Below are 15,323 nucleotides of genomic sequence, written 5' to 3'. Positions count from 1 at the left end.
TCGGTCACAGTTTTTTGTTTTTTTAACTGATGAGTTATGTTACTTAGAATTCATATAATCATTTCAAAAATGACTTTTTACCTTTTTTTCTTTTTAGGGCTGGTATCCCTAAATTCTACTTCTAATTTGTTTTCACTAGTAAGATATTACCTTTCTGTGGCCTCTATGCAATGCTCTCCTTATAATTAAGTCTCTCCAGTCTGAACAGTGGGAATATAAAGTATTCCCAGTTTAGTGAGCTCCTAGCTTTGCTTAATTCTCTGTTTTCTGTCCTTAAGTTTCACATTGTGTGTTCCAGTTAATTATTGAGAAGAAGTTTCAATGGAACCATTTTACATATTGTTGTGTGTAGCTGTCTCATAGTTTTTTTTAAATATATATTTAGTTTTTCATTTGTTTTCTTTACAACTGCAAGCCACTACTCAAGTTTATTTATTCACAGGCAGAATTATAAGTTTACTGCTTGTGTTTTTATTTTAAATAAATTTCCTTAAAATAGTATTTGGTAATTCCTTTTAAAAAAATCTAGTCTGACATTCTGTCTTTTATCAGTTAATTTAAATTTCATGTAATATTAGCATTAAACCTACCATCGTGGTATTTGTCTTGAAAATATTCTATATTTTTCCTTAGTTGCTTGTTTTTCCTTTTGCTTTTTTTTTATTGGTTGATTTAAAATCCAATTTTATCACTACTATTGGATTTTTAGCTATACCTCTTTTGTGTTTTTTTTAGTGACTGCTGTAGTGATTGTTATAGTCATCTTTATCTTGTCAGTCTACCTTGAATCAATATTATACTACTTCATGTATAAGGTAAGCATATTACAATAGTGTAATTTCATGTGCTTTTTTCTAGCCTTTCATGTAATTATTGCCATACATTTTAGTTGTTGAAGCCAGTAGTCACCAATAAATTACTATTTTTTTGCTATGAAATATGATTTTCTTATAAAGAAAACTACCTGAAAAATATTTTTATTTTCTCAGGCATTGACCTATTTACAATCTTTATTTTTTCTTATAAGTCTGGCTACCCTTTTACTAAAGTAGTTTTTAGTTCAATAAAGTGTGCTTAGCATTGTAAAAGACTATTTCTCAAATGTAGCTATAAATTTTCTTAGGTTTCACATGTATGGGCAATATGCACATTTTTGTAATTAAAGGATACCTTTAATTGAAAAAATAGTCTAATTTGACAGATGTATTTCAGTAATTTTATGTGACCATGGCATTTTTCTTTAAACATTCTGTTTATCTTAGGAATTCTTTTAACAGTTTTATTGCTTTTCTTTATAATGCAGAATGTATTTTTCTTTTCTCTTGTCAAGCAGATTTTTATCCTAACATTTCAGTATCAGTGATTTTAATATGAGGTAACTAAGTAACAGTTTCACCTTTAATTGTAATTGTGAATTTAACAAATTACATAGAAATTGTATTTATTTTAGACATTGATTTTCTAAAAATATTTCTATTTACTTAACTTTAATGAGAGAGATCAGAGTACCTACCACTCAGCTCTGATATATAATGAGGGGTACAAGGGATTGAACCTGGGGCCTCTGAGCCTTAGGCATTAAAAGTCAAATGTGCTTTTATTGTGCTGTCTACTTGCCCCATCATGACTTTATAAATTTTTTTGTAGTTTCCTGTCGAAATCTCTTCAGATATTTTACTTGTCTTACCGTGACACGAAGTCTTCTGTTTCTGTGTGTGTATTTTACTTTTGTCTATTTCTGTGTGCGTATTTTACTTTTGCCTATTTGTGTCTGTTTTATTTTATTTTACTAGGCTTTTTCACTATGTCCCCAAATTTCTGTGATGTAATTTTTATCTTTGTATCTCCATTGATCTATATTTTAGTTCACTAATTCTTTTTGTAGATAGTTCCTGTGTGCTCTAAGCATGTGTTCAATAATTTATTAGTGTTTGGCACAGAACCCCAGTCTTGGCTGAAGTAAAGCAGTTTTATTCATGAGTCTCTATTTTTGCTAAGTTCAACTCTTGCAACCCCTCAGTGTGTGGTGTGGTGTGGGGTGAGGTGTGGTGTGGTGATGGTGGTGGTGGTGGTGGTGGTGGTGTGTGTGTTTGTCTTTCGGATAATGTCATCTAGAGCATGATTGGGTTGGGATAGTCTCAGGATTCTTCACTCACCTCTGGTGGTTTTAGATGGTTTATTTTGAGTTTCTTCACTATAGATGATCGTTCTCTGCTGTGGTTAGACTGGTTCCCTCCTATAGTGTAAATTTATTTTCTATACATGGCATTTTGAGTCAAACTCCATAAAGTGTTGAAGGGAGTTAAGGGCCCAGCATCCTAATGGAAGAAGATGATAAGTTAGTTGAAGGTGTGGTGTGCTGACATAATAATAGTTCTGTCAGCACATAATGATTACTTAGTTTCATGAAAAATTAGATTTCCATTCCATTTACCTGAAAGCAAATATTAATTTTCCTAATATTTCTTTAAACATTGCCTATCTAGGATTATGTTGCTTGATATTCACTAATTTATAATTTCCTCAAATTTTTAATTGTTTTTCTTTGTAATCAGGGAATAAACTTTTTATGAGTTCAGCCTCTTTAAATTTACTGAAGTTTGTTTTATAACCAGGAATTGGAATATATATCCTGCCACTATTTTGTGAGTTACTATGTTTGGTCCAGGTGATTTGTAGTGTTGTCCAAGTCTTGTATTAATTTACTGATTATCTGTCTAGCTCTATCCTTTTCTTAATTTAGTAATTCTTTTTAAAATTTTGTTTCTTTGATAGAAAAGACAGAAATTTAGATAAAAGGGGACGAGAGAGAGAGAGAAGGAACAGAGACTCTGCAGCACTGATTCACCAGCTGAGAAGCTTTCCTGTGTAGGTAGCGACCAGGGGCTTGGACCTGCGCCCTTGTGCACCGTAATATATACACTCAACCAAGTCTGCCATTGTGCAGCCTCTAGTTCCATCCTTAATTGAAGGTGGGGTATACTAACTAAGATTTCTAACTATGATTCTTGAATTTTGTATTTCCATTTCATTTTCTGTTAGCCTTTGCTGCATGCATTTTGAGTAGCTCTTGTTAAGTGCAGATATATTCACATTGTTCACATTATTTCTGTCATCTTTTTTTTAAACTTTATTTATTTATTTGATAGAGAAAGCCAGAAATCAAGAGTGAATGGGGAGATCTAGAGGGAGAGAGACAGAGAGACACCTGCAGCCCTGCTTCACCACTTGTGAAGCTTTCCTCCTGCAGGTGGGGACCAGGGGCTTGAACCCACCTCCTTGTGCACTGTAACATGTGTGCTCAACCAGGTGCGCCACCACCTGGCCCCAATTTCTGTCATCTTGATGGATGGATGATGATGATGATGATGATGATGATGATGATAGTATCACCAGGGTTGTCACTGGTACTCAATATACTCAACACCTACACAGCTCCCAGTGGCCTCTTTTTTTTTTTAACTTTTTTTTTTAAGATGGAGTATGGGACACAGAAAGAGACACTACAACACGGCTTTATCACTTGTGAAACTTGCCCTGTGAGGGTGCTGCCAGATGGTGAGCATTGCACATGACAGTGTGTGCTCTACTGAATGAGCCACTACCTGATCCTGATGGATCCTTCTTTTTTAATAATGTTACCCTCCCCCTTTGTCTTCACTACCATTTTAAAAAGCCCATTATATTGGTATTTGTATATCTGTTATTGGATTCTCAAGGCAGAGAGATGGTACACACTGAGGCTTTAATGCAGGAAGCAGCATTTATGTGGATCTCTGGCCCAGCTGGACTCATGTCCAAAAGACACTGGCCTCTGACCAAAGTGGTCCTGGCCCTTTTGTACAATGTTCAACTTTTCCATAGTAACTCATAGCAACAAACGTAACAACTTTTTTTTTCTTTTGTGTATATGGAGAATACAACTTATTTGGATTATTGGCAGACTCTTGGGTGGAAGTAGCAGATTTTTTTTTCATTAATTTTTATTGGTGATTTAATATTGATTTACAAAATTATAAGATTGTTTCACAGTTGACAGTAAATACAATAGTTTGTACATGCATAACATTCCTCGGTTTTCCACATAACAATACTCATTTTTACTGCCAATCATAAAACATTAATCCCCCAATACAGGAAAAAAAAGTATCAAAAAATTTTTTTAAATACCAAAATTATAATAGTTATAATTCCACACCATTCCCACCACCAAAGTTTTGTGTCCCCATTTCCTTTGTTGGAAACTGCAGTAGTTCTCACAAGGTCTCAGATATACGCTGAGTACTATTTCTATACCTATCTATATTTACATCTATTTGCCCTTTTTTTTTTTTTTCTGTGTTCCTACCTTCTCTTTCTTTCTATGTTACACCTACTAAGAACTAGCAGAGTCTGAGGCTGCTGACCAAAGCCATTTTGATTACAAGAGTAGAAAGCCCTGCTTATGCTGGGAAGATTGCTGTCACCTGCATTTTTCTTGAACTAAGAAGTTAACCCTTGCTTTTCTCTTTAAAAGTTAATCCTGGCTTGCCTCATATCTACTTCTTTTGCTTGCTGTTTTTATATCATAACATTTTTCATATGCGGGAGCCGGGCGGTGGCACAGCAGGTTAAGTGCACATGGAAGAAAGCACAAAGACCGGCATCAGGATCCTAGTTTGAGCCCCGAGCCCCCGCCCAGCTCCCCACCAGCAGGGAGTCGCTTCACAGGCTGTGAAAGCAGGTCTGCAGGTGTCTATCTTTCTCTCTCCCTCTTTGTCTTCCCCTCCTCTCTCGATTTCTTTCTGTCCTACCCAACAACAATAATAATAACAACAACAACAATAAACAAGGGCAACAAAAGGGGAAAAAACATACACAGACATGACGGTATTTACAGTCTGTTGTCTATAAAAATAAAAAAAATTCATCTGCTTGTTCTCAACCTACTCATGTCTTTTGATGTGTTGCACAGGGATGCACTTCTCTTTATGATGATATAATTACTATTATCAGTGTTCCTGGTTTTAGTGAATGAAGTTCAGTTACTGTCTGAACTGGAGCTTAATTTAGTACCTGTCATAAAGTGAGTCATGTTGAAATGATTTTTAAAATTTTTCTTTATCTGTGAATGTCTTTTTTTCTATTAAAGTATTTTTTCAAAAATAGCTTTGCAGGTTAGAAACATTTTGGTTGGGCTGGCAAAATAAGCCATCTGGATAGCATATGTGCTTCGCCATGTCCCTGACCCAGATCTGAACCTGACCTCTGCCACATTTTAGAAAGCCTTTGGTGCTTTATGCCACCCTCCACTGTCCCCTCCAACCCGTCTCCTATCAGAACAAGTTGGCTAGGAGCAGTGAAGTCCCAGGGATGACTTAGCCAAAAATAGAAGTTTTTTTGACTTTTCTTTAGGGAAGAGTTTTGTACATTTTCCACTAACTATTGCTTGATTTCTGTTAAAAAGTCAGTTGTTAATTTTATTGCATTTCCTTGTAAATTGGAAACGTTTTTTTCTTGATATTATTGACATGTCTTGTTGACTCATCACTTTTATTAGAATGTGTCTATTTGTTAACTTCATCCTAATTATACTTTGATTTATTAAAGCTTGTCGGGTTAGTAGATTATTAATTTTATCGATGTTGCAAAGCTTTTCAGTAATTATTTCTTCAAATAAATTTTAACCTCCTTTCTCCCACTCTTCTCTTCACCTCCAATATCCCCATTATGCAATAACGGTGTATCTTATGGCGTCCTGCATTTACTTGGACTATTAATGTTCTCCTTCCTTTTCCCTCTGTAGTTTATTTAATCTTTACGTATTTAATGTCATTTGTTCATTCTTTCTTCTGCCAATATCAATCTACAGTTGAATTTCTCTTGTGTATTTATATTTTAGTTATTGTACTTTTCTATTCTATAATTAAACAGAAGTGGTTACTATTTTTTAAGTTTTTTAAAATTTATTTATAAAATGGAAATATTGACAAGACTATAGGATAAGAGGGGTACAATTTCACAAATTCCTACCACCAGAATTCTGTATCCCATCCCCTCCCTTGAAAGCTTTCCTATTCTTTATCTTTCTGGGAGCATGGACCCAGGATCATTATGGTGTGCAGAAGGTGGAAAGTCTGGCTTCTGTAATTGCTTCTCCACTCGACATGGGCGTTGATAAGTCAATCCATACTCACAGCCTGTTTCTGTCTTTCCCTAGTGGGGCAGAACTCTTGAGAGGTGAGGTTCCAGCACACATTGATGAGGTCATCTGCCCAGGGAAGTCAGGTTGACATCATGGTAGCATCGGCAACTTGGTAGCTGAAAAAGCATTAAGATATAAAGCAGAACAAATTGTTAAATAATCAGGAACATAAAGGCAACATTATAGCAGATGAGATTTGGGGTCTCCATTCTGGAAAAAAACTAATAGGTCTATTTTAGGTGTATTCCAAGGGGCCCATGACTTTACTAGTTTTTGCCTGAGTCTGACAGCTAACATGCAGGTGGACAAAAGGTATTATCTGGGGAGATGGTGTCAGAGTTGGAAAAAGGACTTGAAAATTGGATGAGGGAAAAGAGTAGCTCCCATATATGGGAAAAGTATATAAACCCCACTGATTTGATCTGGGGCCCATATTCAGAACAGGAGCCTGTGTAACCTCTGCGTCCCTATAGGTCTGAGCTTGCATTCTGTGGTCACAGCTAGGAACATTCTAGGCTGCACTCATTTCAGGACCCATCTTCCTCAAAAATGATTATTTTTAATTCCTGTTTTATTGAATATAATTATACCTATTTGTTGCATTATAAATATTATTGATTATACCTTTAATAAGATATTATTCAGTGTGTCTCTTCTTTAAGCAGGGTTTCATATTTTTCTCCCTTTCTTTGATTTTTTTAATAATGTTTATCTTTTTTGACTACTTAATGATGGTTGTAACTTTGTTTTTAAGGTCAGGTTCAGATTAAGAAAAAAAAAACAGGTGTTACCATGATGCCAACCAGACTTCCCTGGGCAGATGACCCCACTAATATGTCCTGGAGTCCCACTTCCCCAGAGCCCCACCCCACTAGGGAAAGAGGCAGACAGGCTGGTAGTATGGATCGACCTGTCAATAACCATGTTCAGTAGAGAAGCAATTACAGAAGCCAGACCTTCCACCTTCTGCATCCCATAATGTCCCTGGGTCCATACTCCCAGAGGGATAAAGAATAGGAAAGCTATCAGGGGAGTTAATGGGATACAGAGTTCAGGTGGTGGGAATTGTGTGGAGTTGTGCCCCTCTTATCCTATGTTTTTTGTCAGTGTTTCCTTTTTATAAATAAAAATTAAAAAAAGAATATGCTTGTCTTCTATGTCACAAGTTTACAAAACATTGTCTGCAAACTAAATTTGGTTTGTTATTTATTTTTGTAGTAGAGGTTTATTGAGATACTGCTTGGTTGAACTGAGTTATCTATCTGTGCTTTTACACTGCAATGGCAGAGATGATCAGTTACTAAAGTGATTGGTCAGATTGGTGCATAGACTCTAAAATGATATCTAAGAGCTCTTTCTAAAAAAAAAAACCCAAAACCAAAACCAACCTGTTTTCCACGTCTCTGTGGTATATTTCTGGGACAAATGTTCTGGAACTATTTCAAGGGACCATTTACAACTAGTTTTGCAAGATGTTTGAGGCTTCCCTTGTTTAGAGAACAGATTTTACATTAATGTTTGATGTTGAAGTTTCTCCACCATATGGACAATGTGCATTTCAACTTAACATATAAGCCTGGCACAGCTTGACTTTCTCATAAGTGCCTTTTATTTCATGAATATGTACCAGTGGAGTTTAGGATCTTTTCTGCTTCTTTTGGCTTGTGATATGTGTTAGTAACTTTATTTTTTCAGGGCTTACAATTGAAAATTTTAAGCATTGTAAATATGGTTCAGTTAACTTTTTTTTTTCTGAAGATATCTGAGATCTATCTAAGCCCTGATGAGTTTTGAAATTCTCACCATGATTCTTGCTTGTCTATCTCATGTATAGTAACGTCCTATCTCTAGATCAAACTTTAAAAAGAATGCTCTTATTTTGAATCTGCTTTATTTCTTGTACCTGTTAATTATTACCTCTTATTTTGGGGTAGGTTATGAGTTGAAAACATTCTGGCTATATATTATCCTTGACATTCTTTGAATGCTATTGAGAGTGTCTTGCACATATTTTTATATAAGTGTTTTATTTTATTTTATTTATTATTGGATAGAGGCAGAGAAATTGAGAGGTAAGGGAAACAGAGAGATACCTGCGGCACTGCTTCATCACTTATGAAGCTTCCCCCTTACAAATATATATATTTTATTTTATTTATAAAATGGAAACACAAAACCACAGGATAAGAGAGATACAACTCCACACAATTCTTACCACCAGAACTCCATATCCCATCCCCTCCCTTCATAGCTTTCCTATTCTTTAACCCTCTCAGAGTATGGACCCAAGGTCTGGGTTCTGTAATTGCTTCCCTGCTGAATATGGGCATTCACAGGTCGATCCATACTTCCAGCCTGCCTCTCTCTTTCCCTAGTGGGGCAAGTTCTGGGGAATTAGAGCTCTAGGACATATTGTTGGGGTTATCTGTCCAGGGAAGTCAGGTTGCCATCATGGTAGCATCTGGAACCTGGTGGCTGAAAAGAGAGTTAACATATAAAGCCAAGCAAATTGTTGACTAATCGTGAACCTAAGGGCTGGAATAGTGTAGATGAAGAATTGAAGGGGTCTGTGTTTTGTAGATAGCTAGTAGGCATATTTTAGTTACATTACAAAAGGCCTGTGGCCATGCTAGTTTTGTTTATTTGTTTGTTTGTTTTTCCGTTGAGCCTGGAATCTGATCTGTAGTTGGATCCAAGTTATTGTCTGGGGAGATGATGTCATGGCTCGAAAAAGGACCAGAAAGCTGGATCAGGGAAGAGAGTAGCTCCCAAATATGGGAAAGGTGTATAAATATTGTTGACTATAAACCCCATCTATTTGATGTGATTTGGGGGCCATATTCAGCTTAGGAGCCTATGTGACCTTTGCATCCCTGTAGATCTGAGCTTACATTCTGTGGTCATGAGTAGGAATGTTCCAAGCTGCCCCAGTATCAGGACCCATCTTCCTCATGTGGAAGATAGAATTATGTTGTCCAGCCTCCCTTCAGAGGATGGAACATTCTCTACTATTAGTGATCCAAGTTGAGGGCAAGGTCCTATGGGGGCCCACAAAGAGTTCTGTTTTGTTGTTCCTAATAGAGATGATCGCGAACAATGGAGAGAGGGATTTATTCGAGGTCTAGGCCCATCATATCTGTTTGGGAATCAGGACTCCTCAACTAGGGCCTCAGCTGATGGGTGGCCTGATAGTGACTAAGAGTCATCGTTAAAGTACTTGCAAATATTTTTAAATGTTTTACAGAATACATGTTTTAAAAAAAACATGTATTTTATTTGCATAAAAATGCTGAAGTTTTCATTTTATTTTCGTTCTGATTGTATATTCTTAGATTAGGAGCCATCTGGACTGGATTTATAATTGAGACAAAACAGTATGTATGACTTCTCTGTTGTTATTAGGACCTTTTTCATTTTTTTATTTTATTTTTTTATTAAAAATTTTTTTATATTTATTTTCCCTTTTGTTGCCCTTTTTTTTTTATTGTTGCTGTAGTTATTGTTGTTGTTATTGATGTCGTTAGGACAGAGAGAAATGGAGAGAGGGGGGGAAGACAGAGAGGGAGAGAAGGATAGACACCTGCAGACTTGCTTCACCGCCTGTGAAGGGGCTCCCCTGCAGGTGGGGAGCTGGGGGCTCAAACCAGGATCCTATTGCCAGTCCTTGTGCTTTGCATCACGTGCGCTTAACCTGTTGCGCTACCGCCCAACTCCCCCTTTTTCATTTTTTAAGGATGCATATATTCATCACATAACAAAGAGTTGTTATTGGAACTTTTCATACAACACGTTTGCTGGAATAATGATTAGATAGAAGCTTACATTCCTTGCTGATCCAACATCATGATGATAGAGGGGTAGAAGTAACAGCCGGAAGCTAGCCAGCACGTCCTATTCACGGCTCTGTTTGATACACTGGTTCTGTTTTCTGTAACATGCTTTGTCCTTTGGCATTGCTGCTATGTGAAGTAGAAGCTGAAATGATGGCCATTCTCTTTAGACTGAAAATTTGCCTGCTGTCAGGTCTAAATTGTATCTGATCTCTAGCTGTTTTATTTATTAAATAAATCCTTGGTTTTCCCCACCCTGTACCACAATTTCCAGAAGCAGTATGTAGATATACCACTGAAGTGCTTCTTGTGTACCTCATGGTTAAGAACTGGACCTTGAGGGTTAAGCACAGGTGGTGCAAAGCGTGAGGACTGGTGTAAGGATCCCAGTTCGAACCCCAGGCTCCCCACCTGCAGGGGAGTTATTTCACAAGCAGTGAAGCAGTTCTGCAAGTGTCTATCTTTCTATCTCCCTCTCTGTCTTCCCCTCTTCTCTCCATTTCTCTCTGCTCTATCCTACAATGACGACATCAATAACAACAACAATAATAACTACAACAACAAAAAGTAACAAGGGCAACAAAAGGGAATAAATAAATAAATATTAAAAAAGAAAAGAAATGGACCTCACATCCCATGGTTAAGAAATGCCTTGAGAGTTTTTCACTGTCTGGAAGTGACAGCTGAGTGGCAGTATACCAGGGGGACCTTTAAAAAAAATTTTCAGTGACATTGTAGGTTACAACTAAAGTTACCATATACAGATTCTTGTTTTACTGGCCAATCTTGCTATTATTTTAGTGCTGATCTCTGAAGAGGATGTCAGACTGGCAGCTAAATTTAGCTATCTTATTTAGAAGTTAAATAATTTTGTCTTTCAGATGAAAATCCATAGCCACAGGTTACATAGACTACTTGTGTTAACCTAAATTTTGATATCTTCAGGTGGTGCTTTACATACTGTTTTTACCTGGGTGAAATAATAAGTAGTGTCACATAATACACTTTCTTGAAGCACTAATCGACAATATGTTTAATATTAAAGCTCTAAACTTTTTTAGTATAAAACTGATAGGAACATACTATAAAAATTGATGGTGCAGGGAAATCTTTTTAAACTAAGATAACCATCATTAACTTTTTCACAAAATTTGTACATTTAAAAAACTGTGGGTATTCCAAAAATGATTTTGTCATTATTTTACCATGAGTATTTTTTCCTGGTTATTAAACTTTCTCTCTGTTGTTGCACAATGTAAAATATAATAGAAAAAATACTCCATGGTTTTCCTCAGTTTCATAAAGAGAATAGTTTAATTATTTAACCTTTTTTTGTGATGACTTCATGTTATTTCTAAACAGTGTTATAGTAGGGCTATGCCTCTTAGCATTCTTAAAGATGTGGCTACTTGGCTTTTCATCTTTTTGGAAGTGTATTTATTTATCCATTAGTGTTTTGTCTTGCTTATAACCTTACTCTGTTTTGAATATGTAATATACAATAGTTTGTACATAACAATACAACCCCCACTAGGTCCTCCTCTGCCATCATGTTCCAGGAACTGAACCCCCTGGGGCTTCCACCTCAGTCTTTTACTTTGGTGCAATACACCAATGTACCACATATTCTTATAATACAAAAACTACTGCATTAAATACACTGGCCAATCAGAATAGATGCAAATCACAAAGATGTGGAGTCAGCTGAACACTCATTGATTCTCTTGGCTAGAGTGAGAACTTACTCAAATAATTTGAATAGTATTGAAAAGGTTATGACATTGATGATTATATTTAATCATCAATGACAGTTAATTACCAAAGTTAGCCATTATTCTGCCCCTATTCAGTATTACATGTATGGACTTCAACTCTCACAGAAAATTTGTGAATTCTACTGTAATATTTAGCATGAAAATCTGTTAAATTAAATTACATATTACAAGGACATACAGAATCCTATTCTTTAACTGTGATTCTGTTTAGCAATAGTCTTGAAGCTTTTCCTGCCCAAAGGAGAGAAATATTTATTCAAATTAATTTAAAGATACTGTTTTTTTTACTTGTGATGCAGTTTTTAAAAATTTATTCCTTTGTTGTATGTTAATATACTTGAAATGTATTTTAACGCTCTTGACCAAAGCTATGTTATTCAGTCATGTATTTGTGTGATTTAATAGACAAAATTTTCATGAATATTTATGGAATATGCTACAAATTATTCCCTCTTTCCCTATAATGTTTCTGTTTCACTTTCTCTCTAACATCGAATTTATGGTGCATAAGGCAAAATTTCCAACAGAATTTATTGTGCATATTGTCCCGTGTTTATGTTCTGATCCACATTTATTATACACTGAAAAACAAACAAACAAACAAACAAACAAACTAGCAAGTATTATTTTCTACCACTTGACTTTGAAACATTCTTTGTCCTTATTCCTCTTGTACTTGGAATTGTTATGTATCTATTTCTAATAATTTTTCTACTTTCCTTAGCTTGCCAGTGTAATGGACACAGCACTTGCATCAATAATAATGTGTGTGAGCAATGTAAAAATCTCACCACTGGGAAGCAGTGTCAAGATTGCATGCCAGGGTATTATGGAGACCCCACGAATGGGGGGCAGTGTACAGGTAAGATTGTGTTCCTTTTTCTTTCAATGTGTTCTACTACAGGAAAGAAAATTAAGAGAGTTCTTGTGGAAAATACATTTTACAAAACGAAAAACTTTCCCATTGTCTCTGTATTTTTGGTAATATTTATTTAGAGCTATGTGAAATGTATATGTACGTACAGAGAGACACAGTGCGATTATAATATATATATATATATATATATATATATTATTCATCAAAGCTCTGTGTAGAACTTGGCAGTAGGGTGTGGTAAATTACAATTAGTAGGTTTGGGTAGAAACTATACCCTTGAATTCTTATTATTTTGTAAAATACTTTTAAATCACTAATAAAAAAATAAAGAAAATCTTATTATTCAGGATTGTAGAGAAGGTTCAGCCTGTTAAAGCTATGAGGCCCACTGGAATCTTGTTATTAATATGCTATATTTAAGTTGCCAAGGAAATAAGTGTTTGTATCATTGTTTTTTACTTATTTATGTGTAAGTGAAAAATAATACATCTTTATAGCTAGATGGCCTTCTAGTTTCAACCAGCATTTTCACATTAGAGCAATAAATAAGAAGTGGCTTTCTTTGTTGATTTTTTTTTTTGATTTTTTTTTTTTAAATAATAGATCCAGTAGTGAAACAGTGTTGATTCTAATGTGTATGTTTATTTTTTTCTTTGAATCAGGGTAGCTTCTAATAATTATGTAGGCAGTTTCATACTATACTAACTTATTGATCAACACTAATACTCTATATATAAAATATTAATGTAAGAAATTGTATCACTTTTAGACAAGGAAGACAATAATGCAATTTAAAAATTCTCTATTTTAGGTTTGCTAAGGAAGTTAGATAGCATTTTGATGTCTGACTTCCTAGAGCTTATTTAACATCTACATTTTTCATCACATTGAGTCTATCATTTTCTGGGTTTACATAGCAGAATGTTTCATCCTGTAAATATGTCATCTAACTTCACAACTAATTCCACTGTGTCATATAATTTGTATTTTAAGTGAGTTTTATAAAAACTTACCTTGTGTGTTCTTCTAGTTGTCAGTAGCTAGCTCAAGTTCAAAACTATATATTGTAGTATATGATTTTTCTTCTGGGTAACAAGGAAGCTGTTCTTTATTGAAATATTTTAGATAATAAGACTTTTTTCCCTTGAGAACAGAGGGACTAGTGTTTCCTGATAAATGGAGTTGCTGGTTTTTTTGCACATGAGTCAAAATTTTCTTTCTACCTATAAGAAAAAAATTAATTAGCATGTTATAAAAGCATAATACTCTTTAAATATATTTAACAGTGTTTTTATTGACTTACAAATCAGAATATATTTACAGTGTTATTGTTGATATATAGTGAAGCCCAAGTAAACTTTGTATCAGGCTGGAAGATGCCACACCTGGGTGAGAATACACATTAGCGTGAGCAAGGGTATTGATTCCAGACAGTCCTCCCCACCTGCAGTGGGGTCACTTCATGAGTGTTGCAGCAGGTCAGCAAGTGTCTTTCTTTCTCTATTTCTGCCTGCCTTATCAAATAAAATAGAAAGAGAAGGAAAGAAAAAAAAAATGACTGCCTGCAGTAGTAGAATCACTGTGTAGGCACTGAGCCCCAGCAATAACCCTGGTGGCACTTAACAAAGACAACACAAGTATAACTTCTGTTTTTAAGTATATAAATGTCAAATATGTAATTGACACCTGTAAGGGGGAAGCTTCACCAGTGGTGAAGCAGGTCTTCAGGTGTCTATCTCCCTGTTTCCTCTCAGTTTCTCTCTGTCTCACCCTATTTGTTTGTATTTGCAATGCATATACTAATGTTGATGAGCTATACAAAGAAACGTCCTAGTCTTACCTGCTTTGATTAAACATAAGATTTGATATTCCTTTGGTGTAAAATCTAGCTACTCTCTTAATGGCATCACATGTCTAGAAGTCAGGGGATTAACATTGATTAACATACTGTTATTCAACACAGATATTTAGAAATTTTTAAGGATTTCATAGGGGAACCAGTGGTTTGTAGGACAATTTCTGACACAGAAGCGCAACCTCTCACCTCCTTTTAGTGAGTGTCTGCATACCACTCCCATCACCCCTCCAAGTCTCGGCATCACCAAGCCCTGGATACACTTGCCCTTTTAGTTTCATTGACTTTTTTAGTATAGGTTTGTTTTTCTTGTTTTCAATGTTGTTTATTTCTTCTCTAATCTTTATTATTTTGTTCTTTCTGTGGGGGGAGGAGGAGGGTCTCTTCTTCTTCTTCTTTTTTTTTTCTAACTCTGCCAGGTATGTGAAGTCAGCTTATTTAATTTCAGCTTTTTCTTGTTTGCTGATGGCATGCCTGCGTAGTTATGAAATGCTTTCACACTGCTTTCGTGCTATCCCTTAGCTTCTGATAGCTCATTTCTTGACTTTCATTTATTTCTAGGAGTGTTTTAATTACCTTTTTGACCCCATAGTTGTTAATAAGTCATTATTCCTTATTGTTTAAATTTCTATATTTTAGGATCTTCTCCACCTTTGTGTTTATTGTTACTTTAATTCCACTGTGGTATGAGATGATGCTTGAAATAATTTCAGTGCTCCTGAATTTACAGATACTGTCATTCTAGCTTAGCATGGGGTCAGTACTTGAGAATGTTCCATGAAGACTCAAGAAAATGCAGATT

At 35.4% G+C, this 15,323-nt stretch overlaps 1 protein-coding gene across 4 annotated transcripts in view; it reads left to right on the top strand.

Annotated features, from left to right (window-relative positions):
* Nucleotides 1–15,323, top strand: part of ATRNL1 (attractin like 1) — a 700,209-nt gene that overhangs the window by 161,668 nt on the left and 523,218 nt on the right. For 3 of the 4 annotated variants that reach the window (XM_007519967.3, XM_060171225.1, XM_060171226.1), the window contains exon 19: nt 12,514–12,651. In XM_007519967.3, the coding sequence (XP_007520029.2) occupies nt 12,514–12,651 (138 nt within the window). Of the gene's footprint in view, nt 1–735; nt 816–12,513; nt 12,652–15,323 lie in introns of all 4 variants that reach the window. The other variant, XR_009544641.1, reaches the window with a different exon arrangement.

The sequence above is a fragment of the Erinaceus europaeus genome, chromosome 14 (genome assembly GCF_950295315.1).
Source record: "Erinaceus europaeus chromosome 14, mEriEur2.1, whole genome shotgun sequence".
Taxonomy (NCBI): domain Eukaryota; kingdom Metazoa; phylum Chordata; class Mammalia; order Eulipotyphla; family Erinaceidae; genus Erinaceus; species Erinaceus europaeus.
This window is presented reverse-complemented; position numbering and strand designations above follow the sequence as displayed.